Source organism: Balaenoptera ricei, chromosome 2 (genome assembly GCF_028023285.1).
Source record: "Balaenoptera ricei isolate mBalRic1 chromosome 2, mBalRic1.hap2, whole genome shotgun sequence".
Taxonomy (NCBI): domain Eukaryota; kingdom Metazoa; phylum Chordata; class Mammalia; order Artiodactyla; family Balaenopteridae; genus Balaenoptera; species Balaenoptera ricei.
In genome coordinates this window covers 101600787-101621917 of record NC_082640.1, presented here as the reverse complement: position 1 = coordinate 101621917, position 21131 = coordinate 101600787, and the positions used below count along the sequence as shown (strand labels likewise).

Below are 21131 nucleotides of genomic sequence, written 5' to 3'. Positions count from 1 at the left end.
CACAGAATCCTCAAGGGACTCCCAATCCCTTATGATCAAACTACATTCTTGGCTAGGAAACTCCTCACACACCTCAATTCCCACTGTACCTATCTGAATTCTGTCTGACAAACTAGGCCTGATCCACACTTAATCTTGAAACCCCCCCCCCCACTCTACACCTGCTCCCACACCCTAAAGCCTCAATACTCACAACTGTTTGTGCACCTTCCAGATAGTATAAACCTCAACTGCAACTCCCTGACCACCCTTCCCATGTCCCTGAACAGATCTCCACGTATCTGTAGCTGGTGAGATATAGTTTTGGTTAATTAAGAAAATCAGGGGCTTCCCTGGTGGCACAGTGGTTAAGAGTGCGCATGCCAATGCAGGGGACACGGGTTTGAGCCCTGGTCTGGGAAGATTCCCACATGCCGCAGAGCAACTGAGCCCGTGCACCACAACTACAGAGCCTGCACTCTAGAGCCCGCAAGCCACAACTACTGAGCCTGTGTGCTACAACTACTGAAGCCCGTGCGCCTAGAGCCCGTGCTCCGCAACAAGAGAAGCCACCACAATGAGAAGCCCGTGCACCGCAAAGAGTGGCCCCCCTCTCCCCAACTAGAGAAAAGCCCGCGCACAGCAATGAAGACCCAACACGGCCAAAAATAAAATAAATAAATTTAAAAGAAAAAAAAAGAAAATCATCCACATACCTGAAGCGCCAACCATCACAGATCTGCAGTTGGTGCTATTTTATGATAACGATGTTCCCTGATTCGATTCCCTCTTGCAAGACTCAGCATTAGTCAGAACTCTAACTTGTAGAACATCACTCCATTGGGACTGTTAGTCTTTGCAGACACATTTGGGTACTGCACTGCTGTCAGTCACTTATATTACAATGTATATTTGTACCTGCCCAGTTTTCTCTCCTAGATCACACACTCTTTAGACAGTTCAAATAATTTCTACCTCTCCCCATTGCAGTCTACTCAAACCCTAAGTAACAGACAACATAGAAGTGTGTAGGTTTAGTTTAAGGTTGAAACACAAGAGTTGAAAAGGCCTAGGGGCTCTTTCTCTGAAATCACCCTGGGACACTGGGTACCTCACATTCCCAGTCTTACACACAGACCTCAAAAGAATGAACTTCACTCTAGCCCCTAGAACACAAATGGGAAGGATGGCAGGGCATTCAGAAACCTGACTGACGTGGATGATTGATTGTAGTAGGTAAAGTGAATGTTGGGTTCTAAGTCCCAAGTCTACCATTATCGTGGATAAAAAGCAATTATTTGACCTCTCCAAGCTTGTTTCCGCGTCTATAAAATGGGTAACATCTATCTCCCATCTGCCTCACAGGATTGTTTTGAGGAACTGATCACTAAAAGGAATTCTGTGAGAATAGTCTATAAACCAAGAAGCAGGGTTAAATTAATTTTCCCTGACCATGATTCCAGTTGCCACTTGCCCTTCCTCCTCTACAGATGGTTCATAAAGTGAATGGAAAGGAAGGAAGTACACGTGTTAGAGCCCCCAGGGCTTCTTAGGGCCTTACCCTCCTCTTCCTCGCTGCTTCCTGTAGGACCATCTGGCAATTTGGAGCGGCTAGCCAACTTGTCACTTGTTGTGGCCATGGTGAGGAGAAAGGCATAGCCCAGAAACAAGGTCTTGTTGAGGGGCAGAGGCCCTCTCTGCTCTTCCAGGGCAGAGGGTTCACCCATGTTGTCTCCACTCTCACAGGGGCTCACAAACTCTCCTGCCCCCACTGCACCTGGGAAGGACAGAGGCATAGGGTACAGACCATTCCTGGGCACGATGGGATGCGCAGGCAGTGTCCTGATGAACTTTTTTGAGCTATAAACCAAAGACCAATCCTATGGCCAACGACCTAGGAACAAGTTTGCAGTGCAGAAAAGTTCTATGTATTTAAGTTTTACAGTCATGACAATGTATACATTATTTTCATAAGTGAAAATCAACTAGTATTGCTTTTATACAGCCAAACCAAATACTTCTGAGGTCATCTGCAGAAAAGGTGATTCTAATACAAAGATAAAGTAAAAGTGAAAAATGTTTGGAAATCTTCAGCCCACTTTCTCTGCCCAGTGCCCTGATTTCCCCAGGATATGTGATATTTTGAAGCAGCCTTTGAAAAAGTGGGTTCACCAAGAAATGTCCCCAGCAGATACTGCCACCCGATCCCTGACCCTCACCAGAACAGTGCACAGAACTTTGTAATAAAGTGTTTTTACATGTTGATGGAACAATATCAAAACAGCCTGCTTCCACTGCCCCAGTTTCCAACACCGGGGAGTAGGTAAGTGAATCAGCCAGTCCAGAACACCCATGCTCGGAGTGCCCCAATAAATCCTCGAGAAGAAAACAAATACCTGACTTGGAGAAGCTGAATCGTAGGCTCATTAGGAGGCTAAGATGACAGACAGGTCATGCCTCCCTAAAATAAAACCAGCAGCAAGAGAACAGTCTGATGTAGCATGTATAAGCCTGGACTTCAAAGTGAGACTGCCTGAGTCTGAATTCTGGATTACCGTGTCACCTTGGGAAAGTTAGCCAACTTTTCTGTGCCTCAGATTCTTCAACTAGAAAATGAATTCTAGCACCTATACCTCGTAGGGATTATATGAGGTAGGATGTATGACGCACTTAATTCCATGCCTCACATACCCTGAAACACAGCAGAGGCGTTAGATAGATATGCAGATGACACAACTCAAATACACAGGAAACAAAAGCAGCTCTGGTGCCAGGACGATGTAACAACCAATGAACTTCCTCAGTTTGCGAGACTCAGAAAGCGCCCTTGGGGCAGACTCTGAGGACTTTACCTCTGTGTCTCCAGAAGCCACAGTGGCTGGGCCTGGGTCACACTAGAGACCCAGTAAACAATAAATGGATTGAACTCCTCTATTAATATGACTTGAGGGACTAGAAAGGGGTTATTTGGGGGTAGGTAGGGAGAGGCGAGATACAAGCCAAGGTACTGGCTTTCAATAGGACATCTGGGAAAGCCAAAGGGCCCTGAGCACAAGGGAGAGGGGAGCGGGGCTTCCGGAGGAAGATGGTGCCAGGAAAAGGAAGAGGTCTAAGAAAAATTTCACCTATTTTGAATCTGCTCAAAATGCATTACATTTCCTCTCCCTCCTAGAACCAACACAGGGGTCAGTGGATGTTGCCAGTCAAGACCCAGCTTCCTATCTACCCGACTGGACTCTGCTAGGAGACGGAGGCTTATGCAGGACTCCAGCTGTGTAACCGGGACGGAGGAGCCATTGCGTGTATCGAGCTCCGTCTCTGCAGCAGCTGACCCTGCATTCGCTGTGGTCCGAGGGAGAATGAGGCAAAAGGGAGCACTCACCAGGTTTCACAGTGGCAGATTTCCGGCCTCGCTTGGCAGGGGACCGTTCCTCCTCAGAAGTGGGAAGTTTTCTTTTGCCCGAGGGAACTCCGGTGGAAGCACGAGGGCTTTCTGTGATCTTTCGGGTAGGGGTTGTACTGCTGCTGCTGGAGGCAGTGGGGGTGGCGGGGGAGCTGATGTTACTTCGCCGCTTCCGTTTCCCTTCCACCAAGTTGTCTATGGGAGGATAAGCCGAAGGTGAGTCAACTCCCATGGTCTGAGGCCCTGAACGCCAAGAAGCTGGGCACAGCCTGATTCAGAGACCGCCACACCCTTTCCCCCACCTCCCATGGGGGCAGGAAGCCTCTTTTAAGGCCACCATATTTTCTGTTTCAGTGTCTGCCATGACTAAAATGTGCTGGGTCCCTTATAGAACTGGGGAGGCCAAAAAAAAATCTGAGGACTTACTATTTGGTCCTGGCAAGAAAATAGAGCTATGCAGTGGCTCCAAAAAAACTGGCTCGTTACCATCTCATAAACAACAAAGGAATGCTAAGATTCAGGGAAGCATTACTGACTACTCTAAAAACCACTCCTCCTACCACAAGCAGGCCAGGGTCCAGAGGCAGTTGGTTGTTCAGGAAGCAAAGGTCTTACCTAAGCTGATATCTGCTGCCTTGGTGAGGGGCGTCACTGCCTCATATGGGCCTAGGCCGTACTGCTCTCTCAGTCTGTTTCCTTGCTCCAAGGACAAGATGACAGCCATTCGCTTATACCACTTCCTCTGGCCTTCCTTTTCAATGCTGTAGTACAGCTCTCCAGACTCCTTCCTATGCCCTTTCACCACTCCTGGCAGAAGGAAGCATAGAAGCGGCTCGCTGTTTACGCTGCTCAGCATCCTCTCAGAGCAGGCCTGAGTCAGGGAGTTAGAGCAGCTACAACACAGGACTGCCGTGAGGGCTGAACAGAACCCTGGCTGTCAATCCCAGACACCGCCTCCACCTAGGGTACCTGTAGACACCACCCAGGGACGGGAACGTGAAGTTTCTCAGCAGAAGGAGCCCTTTAGTTATAAAATAAAGCTTCCTAAAGCCAGCCTTTGCGGGTTGTTAGCGGTTCAAATGGTTCTTGAAGTGAAACGGCATGTGGTTTGTTAAACAGTCCCATTACAACTTTACTAAACCTTCCCTTCTTGGTTTCTTTGGAGGCTGGGTGATAATTCTTGAGTTAAGTTGTAGATGAAAGATGACATCATTCAAAGAGAGAGAGCATGTGTCTGTGTAGCAAAATCAAAATAGAGATACAGAGCAGAGAAAGGAAAAGAGTAAATCCTGCCTCTCCTCCCTAATCTTCCCTCCTTATTATCTACTTTTCTGCTCTTGTTCTGATTCAGAACCTCAAGATAAGGCCTCTAGATTAGAAGGAACACGATGTGGGGTATAAAAGGAAACTGGGCTGGAATTCAGGAGACCTGAGCCTAGGCCTAATTCTGCTACCACCAAGCTGTGTGATCTTGGGCAAGACCCATTTCCAATCCTATGAAAAAGATACATATATAAATATAAACATAAATGCAACACACATATGATATAAAAACAGGGCACTAATGTGAATACTTTCTCATTCCTATGAACAGAAGGGTTCATTTGTTCTCTCCCATTAGCCTGTGCTTAAATGAAGGGCTAAAAGAAACCCAGAGCATGCACCAAGGGAAAAAAAAAAGATAGAGGAGAAAGCAGGCCTTGGTTCTCTCCCTTACCTATGCCACAGAACTACTCTCTTTCCCCTTGCTTGTTCATCTCCTGGCTTAAATCTCTAAATCAAAAAGACCCCTCAAGAGCACAAAGAAGCCCAAGGCCAACAATACACTTCACACTAATGACGAGCTACTAGAACTAGAAGCAGTCTAGTGTTAACATTAGCAGACAGCCTCAATAAATGGGACACAGAATCCCCTCCCCTGTATGCCATAATTCACTCAGGATAGAGAACTGCCTCTCTCGTAAGAGGGCCTAATGTGCACCTCCAAGAGAGGCTTTACACCGGAAAGAGGAACAAATGCATTTGATACAAACTATGTAAGTCACAGGTCATAAAAGATCTCAATCCATGTGCTACTAACTGATGCTACATGGAGCTAAGTGTTATCCAGAACTAGAAGGTGAAGTGGCCCATATAACAATGAAATAAAGGGGCAAACAGCAACTACTCAGGAGTCCAAATCACGAGAAAGTCTGAAGAGACTTCAACAGAGGCATTTTTGCCCATTATATACCAATCCTTGTTCCAAAAAATCCCCCAGAAAAAGGATGTTTTTAAATGGTAAACTCAATGCAAACATGTATTCCCAAATTACCTCACAGAAAAGAGGCAATATATTCAAAGAATGGGCACATGAAACAGTCATAACAGACAGAAATCTCTCACCATCACCAGTACAGGGAACTGTACTGGTTTAAAAAAAAAAAAAAAAAAAAAAAAGGGCACCATTTTTCCAAACCAGAGAGTAAGTGGTGGGTGTGCAGACATACAAACACAGCACTAACAACCTCCTCCTAAGCAAAAATATCTCAATATATTTGCCACACTCACCTACCTAAGGTTCCCATCAAGAAAGGTAGCAAGTTTACAAGTCAGTGGTGAAAGAAAAGAAAATGGAAAGGGAAAAACACTAACTTTACAGTGGAGAAACTTGGCAAACACTACCTTCACCGATGATGAAGGTTAATATCAGCAGAGATGCCCTTTGGATGTCACATACTCCCCTCCCACATACAATGTGTTGAGAAAGGCACTTCACTTCTGCAGCATTCTTTTCCAAAACCCATAACGCCAATCTAATCAAGAGAAAACATGAGACAAACCCAACTGAAGGACATTCAAAAAATACCTGACCAGTACTCCTCAAAACTGTCAAGGTCATGAAAAACAAGAAGAGATTCAGAAATTGTTACAAATCAGAGAACAAAAGACACATGAGGGGGCTTCCCTGGGTGCAGTGGTTAAGAATCCGCCTGCCAATGCAGGGGACACGGGTTCGAGCCCTGGTCCGGGAAGATCTCACATGCCACGGAGCAACAAAGCCTGTGTGCCACAACTACTGAGCCTGCGCTCTAGAGCCCGCGAGCCACAACTACTGAGCCCACGAGTCACAACTACTGAGCCCACGTGCCACAAGTACTGAAGCCCGTGCACCTAGAGCCCATGGTCAACAACAAGAGAAGCCACCGCAATGAGAAGCCTGAGCGCCGCAACTAGAGAAAGCCCACGCACAGCAACGAAGACCCAACGCAGCCAAAAATAAATAAATAAAATAAACAAATTTATTTAAAAAAAAAAAGAAAATAAGAAGACACATGAGGACTAAATGCAATACAGTAATCCTGGATTGGATCCTGGGACAGAAAAAGGACATGGAAAAGCTGGTGAAATCCAGAAAAGTCGGGGATTTAGTTAATAGTAATGAGCCAAGGTAGTTTTCTTAGTTTTGACAAACGTACCATGCTAACATAAAATGTTAACAACAGGGAAAGGGGAAAGCTGTGTGAGGGCTTCATGGGAACTCTATATACTATTAATACTCTGTACTTTGCAACTTTTCTGTATATATAAAATTTTTCCAAAATAAGAAGTTTATTCAAAAATAAACAAGCAATAAAGAAGAACAAAAAAAGCCAGGGGTGAGAGGAACCAGTGTTAGGAATGAAATTTGACTTCAGAGAACACAGAAAAGTACTCAGGCTGCAGTGAACGCTGTTGGTATTGGAGGATTGGAGAGGTGTTAAGAGAGGTCTTGCCTCTTTTATTACCTGCACTGAAATACTCATCCTCCGAAAGGGCTGTCACTTCTGTATCCAGTGGGATGGGGTCACACAGCAGAATGTCTTTGCCCAACACATCACACTCATACCCATCATCAAAGAGCAATTTATACTTCCCAGCTCCAACATCTCGCGTGATTTTTCCAGAGTAAAAATAGCCATTGGATGACCACTTGGCTACAACACGGAGCCCTACAAAGCTGTTCCCTGGAGAGGAGGCATCTAAGCCATCAGAAGGGCCAGCAGCAGTCTGGAAAGGAATCTCTGGAGAGTCGCTTCGACGCAAAGCACCAGCACCCATGTCTGCTCGTCTGGTGGAGTCTGGCACGCGGGGCACGGTACGGGTGAAGGATTTATCGTCTGGCGACATGCTGGGTGAAATGTCCTCTATGCCCAAGGGGCCAGGCACAGCTGTTTCCCTAAAGAGAGATAAGAGAAAGGAGAAGGCAGTGAGAATTAGCAGAGAGCAGTACTTACCTACCAATTTTCCCACTCCTTTGTCCATGGGTCTCCAGCCCATTCTTTGCTAACCCATCACAGGCAGAAGCCTGGTGTCTCAGCAGCCTCACTCTGAACCCTGCCCACTCCCCGGTCAGTGTGGGCCCCTCTTCTCCCTCCTGACACCCCACATACTCTCTACTCCCCTCTCTTCTCTCTACTCCCTTTTTTCCTGAACAAGTCATAGACTGAGTGTGTCTCACACTACCCGGGTACCTGGTTCCAGTGGTCCGAGAAGGCGGGCGGCCCCTTCGCCCGCGCCCACGAGGCGTGACGGGAGCCTTCCCTCCCTGTCTGATGCCAAGGCCCGCATCACCATCCTCCTCACACACTGGCGTCCCTGTCTGACTGACCCCTTTTCTAGGACTAGAGAATGAAGACAGGTTAGTCTGATAGCACCTGCTACTGGATCCTTCTTCACAGTCTCCCCTTGGTCCTCAGACTACATGCCAGGCCAACATGTGCTGAGCCTCCAGGGCAGCAGGAAGCTGGTCCACACACCCACCACCCAATAGCTGGGAGCAGGAGTACAGGATAACAAGTAAAGGGCATCCTTCTATATGCAAGTCTATTCCCTCCTGACAAAGCTTCCTACTGCTGCCCTCAAAGACAGCACATCCATTTGTGCCCTGCCTTCTCTTGTACTTCAGGCTCTGGATACCTGTAGAGGAAAACAAAAAGCTAGGGAATGTGTCAAGCTGGGGCCGCTACCCCAAACTTTCTGTACTCCCAACCAAAACACTCACAGGCTGCAGAAAATGGGGGCTGGGGGACAGGAACATGTGCCAGCTTTCCCAAAGTCCCCTCACCTGTTTTCTACAGTTTCTCAGGAAGTCTGCCTCCCAGAGGGCTCCACCCTACCTCCCATGCAAACCCAAAACAGGAGAGGAACGAAAGGGGAGGAAGAGGAGTTGATTTATCCTAGAAGGAGGATGGGGGGACTTCCCATTACTCCCCTTTTCCCGTGATATTAAAACGTCAGCAACCCTGCCCCTGCTGTGGCTCTCTCTCTGGAGACCCTGTCTGCACCTCAGTTTTCCTGGGCCTCCTCGGGAGCTGGGCAAGGCAAAATCTGCGGGTTCTGTCCCACTGGTTTTCCCTTTGAGTGGTCCGGCTCCTCTCCCTGAGCTGCCACTGCTGTGCATGGCTGACAGACTTGTCCCACTTGACGTGCGGTGTAAGCTGGAGGCCTTGGAGGAGAAGGAGCTGATATCCCCCAGGTCACCTGAAGAGCCCCCAGTCTGTGAAGGGGAAACTTCAGTTTCACACTCCTGACACTCTACAACTGGCTCTTCAGTCTCCTGTAAGGAAGAAATGGATACAAGAACTTAAAAAAGCCACAATAACATAATGCTCATGTGATGGTTGGAAAATCCTAAATGGCAAGAAATTTCAATTCAGAAAGGTGGGAATTAGGAGGGTACTTTCTGGAGGAATGGAAATGTTCTATATCTTGCTTTGAGTAGTGATTACATATAACTGTCAAAGTCACTGAACTGAACATTTAAGACCTGTGCATTCTACAGGGAATACATATCTCAATAAAAAATAAAATAAAGGTGGTACTAGATCAGAAGAAAGAAACCTCTATCCTGAGCTAAGTTAAATTATCTTTTTACTGGACAAGTTCACAACCTTTGGCTGCTGAGAACCCAGCAAGGATTCCAACCCAGAGGACACAGGTAACTCCCTGTCTAACAGAAGAAAGGTAAGGAAGTAGGTAGGTTAGAGGAAGAAGTGGTTAGGAGCTCTTCTGGGTACATGATTATAGCAGTGGGTAGCCTTACATGTTTTTTGAAATTAGATATTTTCTATTACCTTTCAATATGCGATCAAGGAAATTAAAAATTATAGGCAAAAATAGCTATATAATGGTATCACTGTTTACCAAAATGAAAACCAAAAAGGCAATAATCAAAATACACGAATTTCGGGCTTCCCTGGTGGTGCAGTGGTTGAGAATCCGCCTGCCAACACGGGGGACACGGGTTCGAGCCCTGGTCTGGGAGGGTCCCACGTGCCGCGGAGCGGCTGGGCCCGTGAGCCACAATTACTGAGCCTGCGTGTCTGGAGCCTGTGCTCCGCAACAAGAGAGGCCGCGATAGTGAGAGGCCCGTGCACCGCGATGAAGAGTGGCCCCCGCTTGCCACAACTAGAAGAAAAAAAAAAAAGCCCTCGCACAGAAACGAAGACCCAACACAGCCAAAAATAAATAAATGGGTTAATTAATTAAAAAAAAAAAAACACACGAATTTCCGGTATCTATAGAGGACAGGAATATCAAACTGACTTTATCTCACTCACATGCCTACTTTGATGGATTGGTAGTGGTTGCCTGGAGCTCAGTTTTAAGCAGCCACTAAGGCTAATTCCCAGGTTTAGTGAGGAAAGGTTCTAGGACCTATCAGCAATGTCCTCTATGGGCACAGGATTGAGAAATTACAGCACAGGTGCTGCACATTTGCTTTCCTACTCTAGCCTGTTCATGCCTTATCGTGCTAATTATCAGAGAAAATATGGAGAAGTATAAGGCAGACTCTTCCCTCAAAGAGTTTACAATCTCTCTGGGAGACAGTATGCAATGCACACATGTTTAAATAATGCTATAAGATGATAAAATGATTATTTTTGACCACTCCCTTCTTGAAAATCTCTTCTCTAAAATCTATAAAGTCACTTTTTCTTCCTTTCATTCTACCTCTTTAGCTACTTCTATTTGTACTTGTTTTTTGGTTCCTCTTTCTCTGCCTATTCCTTTTAAATTAGTATTTCCCAGGACTCTGTTCTCATTCTTTTCCTCACTCTCCCATGCTTTCTCTGGCCAGTCTTACCTGACTTATTCTGGCCTGTCTACCAACAATACAATGATGACTCAGCTCCAAATTCACGGATGCGAATGCCTACTAAACTCTTCCCCTTGTATGTACTAGGGACACCTGCAATTTAACCCATCCAAAACTCAATCTGTCATCTTCTCGTCATTTCCTTGCCTTCAGTGAGTGAATTCTGGACATCCCCAGTGTATCTCATCCCCTGCTGCTCTCTGTAGCAGGGGCTGGTTTTTCTCAACCAAACCTCAATTCAAGAGTTTGGAGATGAGAGGCCTCCTTGCTCCCCACTGCCATTAACAGATCATTTCTAACTCCCCACTTCTTGCTCCTACCAAATCATTATTTGCCATTCTGTTAAACTCTCTCCTTCCCTCGTTGTTACTCACCAACATTCTACCAATTACTGACTCTCATGCATGAACACCTTATACTCCTGGTTCACAGCCTCCCTTCCACTGTCATTTTCTGAGGCTAACATCCATCAGATGACCCATCCAGCAACAATCTTTCCTGATCTAATTACCACCATTAACCTTTTCCTCTACTCTACCTCAGCCATCTGCTACTACCAGAGTCATTACCAGAAACTGCACCACTTCCAGAAATCTCACCATTCTCCAATCACCATCTCCTATCATCCAACTTGCCTTCTTTAGCTGGATGTGAGTCAGCATAATCTGCCAAGGTCACTTGACTAAAGCAGGTGTTGTGAGCTCAGAACTTAGGTCAACTCCTTCTCTTGGACATGGCAAATGAGCAGGGGCAAGACCAGCCTAGAGGGCTGGGACTCCAGGCTGCGTCTCAGTTGGAGAGTAGGCCCAAAGAACAGTAGCTAACTATACCTGACTTTGCAACTGTTCAAAAGTTGAGCCCTTGCTCTTATAATGACTTGGGCCCAGGCTCCAAGGTGGCCTCTTGTGATCTTCTTAATGTATCTGCTTATTTTTTTCCTGTGTGTCCCTCCTACTAGACTACAGAGGCCACATTAAGACAGAGTAGTAACCATCTTCTTTCCTGGATTTATCCTCAAAATAGCACAGTGCCTGCCACAAAAGAGGTCCTCAGTAAATATTTACTGCATGAAGGATCTTGTCTCTCAAACCACTGTCCTATTTATATTCTCTCAGTAAATGGTACCACCATCTATCTGCCCAGGCAAAAAGCCCAGGCATCATATATGATTCCTCCCTCTCCCACAATCCCCACATTCAGGAATTCACCAAAGTCTATCAATTTCACCTTCTATATATGTATTTTTTTACATCTATTTCCCTCCTCTCAATCCCCACTACCACTGTCCTAATTTGACACTCATTGCCTCTTGTCTGAACTACACCTCTAACCTCTCCCATTCCAATCAATTGTTACACTGCTGCCAATCGGACCTTTCCAACATGCAAATCTGAGCATGTCATCCCTCTCCCCCAAATTCTTTAAAGGCTTTCCATCACACAAAAGATAAAAATCTAAACCCTCTTCTATGATACACAAAGCCTTATGCTCTGGGCCCCTACCAACCTCAAGAGTATCCTCTCTCACCATTCCCTACCCTACCGTCCTTGTCACATTCTAAATATTCATTAAGCATGCCATGCTGTCTACATATTTACAAACCTTTTCATTCTGCCTGCAGTGTCCTTCTCCCCTGCCCTTCGATCTTATCTGCAGCACTTTGAGCACTACATCTTCTGTGAGGCCTTTTAGTCACCTTCAGGTAAGCTAGCAGGCTCTGGCCCCTCTTTCTAACACATCTTTCCATACCTCAACAACAGCAACCACAAGTTCTGGATTTGTTGCATGTCCAGTGTAAATGAGCTCCTAAGAGAATAGGGAGCCTGTCTTTTTATCTTCTTAGTCTCAGTGCCCGCCATAGTGCTAGGAACACAGCAAAAAAGAAGTTGCTGGTAAATAAATGAATAAAATTTTTAAAATACTATAAACAACGGCTATGAGAGATGAGGGAAGGAAAGTTCCCAGAATCCTCTGACGTCAACCTGTCCACCTTCACACCTCTACACATCTTTGGGCTGCCTACCAAACGTACTGTTCCCACATCTGTGCTCTTTACGTTCTGCCTCTGTGCCTTTGCTCACCAAGCCTTCTTTCTATAGAACACCCTTTCCCTGTATCTCCCAATATCTAAAACCTTCAGTGTCCAACTCAAGTACTTTCTGGCCCTCACCCAGAAAGCCTTTATCAAAATTCTCTTCAGACACATTTCCTCCTCTTCTGAACTACTACACACACCTTCCATTTGACACACATCCCTTTCACTCTTAAGAGACAGCACAATGCAGTAGTTAGGAATGCAGGCTGTGGAATTAGACTGCCTGGGATGAATTCTAGTTCCTCTGTTTATTAGCTCTGTAGCATTAAGCAAGTGATTTTAACTTGCTATGTCAGTTTCTTGAGTGCAAAATGGGAATAACAATATCTACCTCACAGCTTAGTTGTGAGAATTAAATGAGTTAAATCACGTAAAAGTCCTTAAAATAGTGCCTGGCAGAAATAGAGACACAGATGTAGAGAACAAACATACGGACACCAAGGGAGGAAGGTGGTGGGGTGGTGGGGTGGGATGAATTGGGAGATTGGGATTGACATGTGTACACTAATATGTATAAAATAGATAACTAATAAGAACCTGCTGTATAAAAAATAAATAAAATTCAAAAGAAAAAAAACAGTGCCTGGCATATAGCTAGTGCTCAATAAATGTTAGTTGCTATTACTATTTTATTTAATTATGGCAAGTGTTTCCCAAACTATGTAACATAGGGGTATAATACACATTACTTTAAAAAATGTTCAATGGTCAAATAAATTTGGGAAATGCTGTGTTACACAATAAAATATATTTTTTAAAATATTTATTCATTTACTTTGGCTGCGCCGGTTCTTAGCTGTGGAGTCTCTGTTGCGGTGTGCAGGATCTTTTAGTTGCGGCACGTGGGCTCATAGTTGTGGCACGCACGCAGGATCTAGTTCCCCGATCAGGGATCGAACCTGGAGCCCCTGCATTGGGAGCACAGAGTCTTACCCACTGGACCACCAGGGAAGTCCCAAAATAGATATCTTTACTGGAGGACTTCTTAGAGGCTTTAATGTAATACGCACTGTGAATCTCCATGGTGGGGGAGGGGGCAGTTACAGCACTAGGTGTTTTCTCAAACTTAATATTTATGACCATGGAACTTTGTTTTCCCTCTCAGAGTATCTAGCAGGCCTGCCGTTTCCAAAAATATACTTTAGAAAGCACCATAAAAAATATTAAATAAAGTAATATGTATAACACTTAAAAATAGTACCTGGCACATAGTTCAGTGTAGACTACAACAGTTACAAAAACTTTTTATGAAAGCAAATTTTTTCTATAAAGCTGCTAAGCTCACAATTTTTCCAAACTAGTAGTAACATTGAAAAAAATTTCGTAAACATAAAATTGAAGGTAAATCAACATTTTAAAAGAAATATTTCTGGAATTTAGTGTACAATAAATAAAGAATTGGGAACTCCCTGGCAGTCCACTTGTTAGGACTCCATGCTTTCACTGCCGAGGGCCCAGGTTCAATCCCTAGTCGGAGAACTAAGATCCTGCAAGGTGCACAGCACGGCCAAAAAAAAAAAAAGACAATTTCTCAAACTAATATAAAATGCTTTCTGACATGAGGGCCACAAATGGCCCATTAATGAACAATAGCAATAATATGTTCCACTTAAAACTATATACCAGTTTTGGACTTCCCAGGTGGCACAGTGGTTTAGAATCCACCTGCCAATGCAGGGGACATGGGTTCGAGCCCTGGTCCGGGAAGATCCCACATGCCACAGAGCAACTAAGCCTGTGCGCCACAACTACTGAGCCTACGTTCTAGAGCCCGCATGCCACAACAAGAGAAGCCACTGCAATGAGAAGTCCGTGCACCGCAATGAAGAGTAGCCCCGCTCACCACAACTAGAGAAAGCCTGCTGGCCCAACTAGAGAAAAGCCCGCACGTAGCAACAAAGACCCAATGCAGCCAAATAAATAAATAAATAAATAAATTTATATATTAAAAAAATTTCAAAATAAAATAAAATAAAATAATAAATAAAACTATACACCAGTTTAATTCTCCCTGAGCACAACCTCCTATACGGCTAGCTAGCAGAATTAAAGAAAAGTGCTTGACTAAGGAATAGAATAGCTATGCCTCTTATCAATTACTAAAATGGTTCCCAGATATTAACATATATACCAAGAAAAAAGTGCCAGATCTTTAATTCTAGAAAATCTCTCTAACCTCAGCAAGTATTAGATCTAAACAAAGTCAGCATACAACATTGTACACTATAACAGTCAATAAACACCAATATTATGCTGACACTGGGAATGAGTCCATAATGAATCCTACTAAGAAATAAAGGTTCATCTCCGGGACTTCCCTGGTGGCGCAGTGGTTAAGAATCCGCCTGCCAATGCAGGGGACATGGGTTCGAGCCCTGGTCTGGGAGGATCCCACATGTCGCGGAGCAACTAAGCCTGTGCGTCACAACTACTGAAGCCCACGAGCCCTAGAGCCCATGCACCACAACTACTGAGCCCGAGTGCTGCAACTACTGAAGCCCGTGCGCCTAGAGCCGGTGCTCCATCACAAGAGAAGCCACCGCAATGAGAAGCCCGCGCACCGCAACGAAGAGTAGCCCCCACAGCAACAAAAACCCAACGCAGCCAAAAAAATAAATTAAATAATTAAAAAAAAAAAAAAAGGTACATCTCCTACTAACAGGTTCATAACCACACACGAATGGAGACCAAGACCAATGAGTAAAAAATGGTAACGTGATAAGACAGTGAGAAACAATGAGAAAATACATGCAGCTAAGCAGGGAGTTCTACACTTCATTAGTTTCCATGGATTAAAAATAACACGTTAACAGGGAACTATATTCAACATCCTGGGATAAACCATAATGGAAAAGAATATAAAAAAAGCATGTCTCTATGTGTATAACTGAGTCACTTCGCTGTACAGCAGAGATGGACACAACAGTGTAAATCAACTACAATAAAAAAAAAATTTTTTTTTTAAAACACATAAAATCTTTACACATGAGAGAGATTTATCAATCTGTCCTTTATAGATACAGAATGCATGATGGGACTGGTTAAATAAGTGACCAGAGGTCAAACAGCCAACCTATGGTTGGGAAAGACAGAACTCAGAACTCTAGCCCAGTTGTTATATCCTTCTCATAAAAGGATTAAGGAAAACACAGTGTTAGTAGCTAGTTGTACAGGGAAGAGGGGAGCAGGTAGAGAGCCAGGGTAATTCCTCTATTGAAAAAAATTTGCCACATAGACCCAGAGTGTACATTACCTCAGTTACTTTTCTTTCTACCTCTGTTCCGTCCACATAATACACATCTGTGATGACACGAGTGACAAGTGTGCGAACCTCACGAATTGTTCTCATGTGGCGATGCAAGACATGGCCATGAGGGGGCTGAGGCATATCAAACTCTTCCTCTCCCTGTGATAAAAAATAGAGAGTCTCATTGCAAACTGTCAGAATCACAAGTCAACTGCTTCATGATGAGCACTGTTCAGAGGTTCCATGAATCTAATGTGATGGAATTTTCCAGTTGCTTTGTTTCTATTCACCTATAGGTAACACTAGGGATGGACCAGCTGTCTAGCCAGAGGCTAGGAAAAGTCTGTATCAGTTTCACCTAAAACAACCTATTTCTGTCTAAATTAAAAGCATAACATCTAGCACTTATATCTAGGATATTTAAGTGAAACTTTGACCCCCTAAAAGCACATTGAGATTGTAATCCTCCTGATTTTGTTGCTGACTTGTCAATCAGCATTCAAGTTTACACTTACAACAGCTCTTCAGATAAAAGGAAGGCATTCTTTAGAACTTTATATAAAACAATAACATCTGTTAATCTCAGTGCAGTCTGTTTTTCCTGCATTAGTAAGTGAAAACTACGGTATATTTATACCTGGAACAAGATACACTGATTTCTCCTAGAATTAAATATGAAATATTTGATCTATTCCAAATAAGAGATTGTAACTAAAGAGCTGAGCTAGTGTCCAGAAACAGAGAACATTAGCAAATTAGGATTTCATATCTGGTTGTACCATAATCAGTTATATAGTTTAAATAAGACCCTACATTTTTATGACAACTGTTACCTACATGTTTTCTCATAACACCTAGATCACATTTATCCATATCCAAGCCCCCCACCCCGCTTCTACCCTATGGCTCTGCAACTGTGAGAGGAAATGCACACTTTTTTCTCCCACCTTATTTCCCCTATAGTAGACTGATTTTACTTTCTGCAGTCAGTGTCAAGGTGCCTAAGTCTTTCAAAAGAGTTCTATTTACCACTGCAATAATGAGTCTGTTTTTTTCCTGATAGTGTGAGAGTAATTTACGTAAAGTAATTTCTCTGAATAATTTGCACTCCAACTTCATGTTAGGGGTGAAATATCTACTAAAATTATGTGAATAAATATAAATAAAATAAAATGCATGGAAACTTATTCAACCAATTCCTTAAAATACTTCTATATATACAACTTTGGTCAATGAATGGTCAGGGCATTGGTCTGTCACACGTCAGTCATCAGGGTGCATCAGAACCATGGCAGCCTGGACTTCCTGCCTGCACACACAGGGGTCTAAAAGGTTTCAGCGCGCTTTATATATCCCTGAAATGCAGCCAAAAAGCCTCCCTGTATTCTTCCATTACAACAGCCAGACAAATGATCACTTCAAGAGAGATACCTAAATAAACATGTCTGATAGAATAAGAAAGGAGAGAAGGGAAAGAGGGCAGATAAAAAGGAAGTTATGCTTACTCTCTTCAAATAGTCTTCTGAAAAGAGGTTTCTGTAAAGATAAATAGCTTGAGGATCTTGTTATAATTAAGGGAAGATAAAATAAAAATAAAACCACACTTTCACTTCATAGAAAACCACTTGGGACCCACTTGTCCAGGCCCACTTGACATATAAATGGAAATTTAAGGTATGTCAAATGTAGGCTGCCTATGTTTTTCTCTGAGTACTGAACTGAGTCCTACCCAGACTGCAAGGGATAAAAAAGCACTGACACTTGGAAAACCTCCATACAGCGTTCCTCATTTTCCAACCATTCTTCAAAAGATGGCACACCAACCCCAATTTCTGTTACTATACCCACCATTTATATTTTTTTATTGTGGTAAAATATACTTAATATAAAATTTACCATTTTAACCATTTTTAAATATACAGTTTGTAGCATTATGTACATTCACATTATTGTAAAAACATCACCATATTCACCTCCAGAACTTTTTTATCTTTCTCAACGGAAACTCTGTACCCAATCAGCATCTGTATTTTTCTAGCACTTTTCTTTCCTTAGCAGGAGCAACTAGCTCTTAAATATGTCATTTCACTCCGTGTGACACAGTAGTAGTATAGCATAAGTGGTGGTTGTGCTGGTAACAGCTGCAGTAGTAGTAGTTAAAACAATAATAATCAATAGGTTGTAGCAGTAGCCAACACATATTGAGCATTTACTGTGTGTCAGACCCAGTGCTAAGAGCTTTGCAAGCTTTATCTCAGAGAACTTTCACAACATCCAGATGACGTCTGACTCTAAAGCCTGAGCTCTGGCTCACTGGCTCCTATCATCATGTTGAGACAAGAACAGAAATTATTTCCCTGTTTGACAGAGGGAGAATATGAGGAAGTAAAGGAAAATACAATCTAGTGGCACCCACATGACTGACGTCTTTAAGATAAAGTTGAACTCTTTTTATAAAGGCAGAGAAACCAAATTACTATGTGGCAGAATCAAACACTTTAAATTAAGGGCGAAAATAAACAGCTGCAAAATAGGGTCTGATGTGCTACAGCCCCTATATCCAAAAGGCTATGCTATTTTGAAACTTCCTGAATTGATAAGGTCTTAGGTCTCAGAGGCTGTGTTACTATAAAAGGCTAATATAAACAGAATTTTTGGAGAGGCATGGATAAACAGAGCAAGACTACACAAGCTGTGATTTAAAAATAGAAAAGCAACATAGCATAATGAAAAGAATACCGATTCTGAAGTCAGATATGCTGAGTTCAAATTCCAGTTCTGCCACCTACTGATGGCAAAATCTTGGGCAAGTTACTTAACCTCTCTTCAGCTTGGTTTCTTTACCTGTGAAATGGGAATAACAATACCAACCTCATGGGTTGTCTTGAGCACAATGCTGATATACTGTAGGTGTTCAATAAATAGGAATTATTTTATTTTTAGAAAACAAACAACTTGGACCATTCGAATGAGAGGCACATCACTAGTGAAGCTTTCCTAGGCAGATCCCAAGTGAAGATGATCTACCAGAGCAACTGAAAAGGCAATTTAACCACTATTACTAATGAAATTTTATGAACTTCCTCTTGTTAGCATGTACATTACTACCACCACTTCTTACCCACTCAATTTTCACTAGTACCTACACTTCCCTACTCTATTCCCAAGAACCTGTTCTTCTTCTAGTCTCACGTTCATCAGCCCCAAACCTTTTCTTCCCAGTATGTCTATTCCTAGCCTCTTTCTGCAGTCCCTGGTCACCTGGGGACTTTCCCTGTTAGTGTTCTTTGTTTACAATACTGTGATACACTATCCTTCATGCTTCTTCTACTGCTTCCTCCTTTACTTTCTACTTTCTCAGTTCCTGGGAACACTGGTTAAATAGACTTGGGGGAGAAGCAATGAGCTCTTATGGTTATAAAGGAGGATGAGAAATGATGGCAGAAGGAAAGATTGAATGTAGGAAAGTATTACAGGACCCAGACTATATTCCTGGCTTTCTCTTCCAGTAAAGACCTACTTGACAAACTCTAGCACTATTCCATTTTCCCTGAAAGATTATCTTATTGGCTATAGCTACCCATAATTTTCACTACCCTCTCCCAATCCTGGATGAATTGTTTTTATGCTTTAACCACTGGTCTGTATAAAACTGTTAAGAATTATCATTAAGTAGAAGTACCACAACTTAAATTCTCTGGGAATCCAGAAAGTTGAAAACAGGGCCCCTGAGGTACCCTATATGTTCTCTCACCTGGCTATGGAGTGACTCTGTATCATCCCCAGGAGCACTGACTGGCTTCTCACCACTCCCCCTCTCAGTCTGAACTGTGGCATCTTGTTTTCCAGAGTTCTGGTCCACTGTACTGGTCCCTTGTTCACACACATTCTTTACAGTCTGAGTTGCTGCTGAAACAGTTTCGGGGACCCACAGGGAATGCTCTATGGTCTGGATTCCTATGTTATTTTGGCTGGGCCTTTCAATCAAGGCTTCACTAGATTTTCCCTGACTGGCATTCTGTCCTTCTTCCTGGCCTTCTGGCATGTCTGTCTCCATCGCTTCCCCTTGAGGACTGGATGGCTCCTGTGTGGCCACCTCCTGGGAGGCAGGAGAAGCAGGGTCTTTGACAGGACTACTGGGCTTCACAGGCTGTTGACTCTGCCTGGTCCTTTCATCACCTTCTAATTTTCCCTTCTCTTCATCTTGAGTACTTGGAAAATGGAGCAAGTTCCCCCTGAAAATCAAGCACATAAAGAAACCATGTCAAAAAAAAAAGAAACCATATCAAGTAAACAAGTGTATGTGTGAGTGTGTGTGTGTGTGTGTGTGTGTGTGTGTGTCAAGGGGGAACCATAATTTGGCACTCTGAGATACGTGGGGAAGGGTGAAAATGAGGTGACCGAGTATATGACCTCACAAGATTTCTCATCATAATTTCACTCCTGTGAAAAAATAACGGTACACAGGACTATTCCACCATGATGGTAAAACAGCCATAAAATTTCTTCTCTCCATTAGCTATGAACTCTGAAAACTGACACAGGAAAATAAGGTAAACAAAAGATGCAAAACCATTACTGAAGTCATAGACAGTGAAGGCAACTTAGGGATCTACTTCAAAACAGATCAACTAGGTCAAGATGTCTCATTTGGCTTTATTAATGGTTCTAATATTCCTTAAATGACTCCTAGCATTCTAGATACTGTTCATTACGCCCCTTGACTAATAATTTTAGGAAAAGAAACCCAATCTGTAAAGGAAAGAGTTGTAGGTGAGATTCTAGCTTTGCTAGCTATATTGACATTATCTACAACTAACCATTTCAGAATGACTTGGTTCCTCACAGTTCAAGATATTTCTTTTCATTAGTCTTCCCATTTGGCTATCAGTGATTTATTCATATATCCCACAAGCATTTGATGCATGTCTCCTACAAACCAGATACCATGAAGCCCTGAGGTGCCTAGGAGCTTTCGTAAATGCTCTCAACAATACACCAGAAAAAATAGGCCGATTAACTCCAGGTGAGCAGGTTACACAGAAACTTGACATTCACATCTTATTCATCTCCATACTTAAAACACTTAACACGGGGTTTAATATAAAGTAAGTGCTTAATAAATTTACTTTCAACAAAAGAATGTTCTCTCAATCAATTAACTGCAAAAACCTACTTTCAGATTAACTAATTGTATAACTGTGTTCATCATATAGAAAATGCCCATAACTTCTAACTTGTTAGTAAACCGTAAGTTCAATGCATCACCGTACTATAGAAAACAACA

General features: G+C 43.2%; 1 protein-coding gene across 6 annotated transcripts in view; it reads right to left on the bottom strand.

The window, feature by feature from the left end:
• TP53BP1 (tumor protein p53 binding protein 1) overlaps positions 1-21131 on the bottom strand; it is a 74568-nt gene that overhangs the window by 8440 nt on the left and 44997 nt on the right. For 5 of the 6 annotated variants that reach the window (XM_059913454.1, XM_059913456.1, XM_059913457.1 and 2 more), the window contains 8 exons: positions 19599-20079; positions 15851-16003; positions 8689-8960; positions 7876-8025; positions 7150-7580; positions 3998-4189; positions 3362-3577; positions 1541-1756 (listed from right to left, as the gene is read on the bottom strand). In XM_059913454.1, the coding sequence (XP_059769437.1) occupies positions 1541-1756; positions 3362-3577; positions 3998-4189; positions 7150-7580; positions 7876-8025; positions 8689-8960; positions 15851-16003; positions 19599-20079 (2111 nt within the window). The remainder of the gene's footprint in view (positions 1-1540; positions 1757-3361; positions 3578-3997; positions 4190-7149; positions 7581-7875; positions 8026-8688; positions 8961-15850; positions 16004-19598; positions 20080-21131) is intronic. The other variant, XM_059913455.1, reaches the window with a different exon arrangement.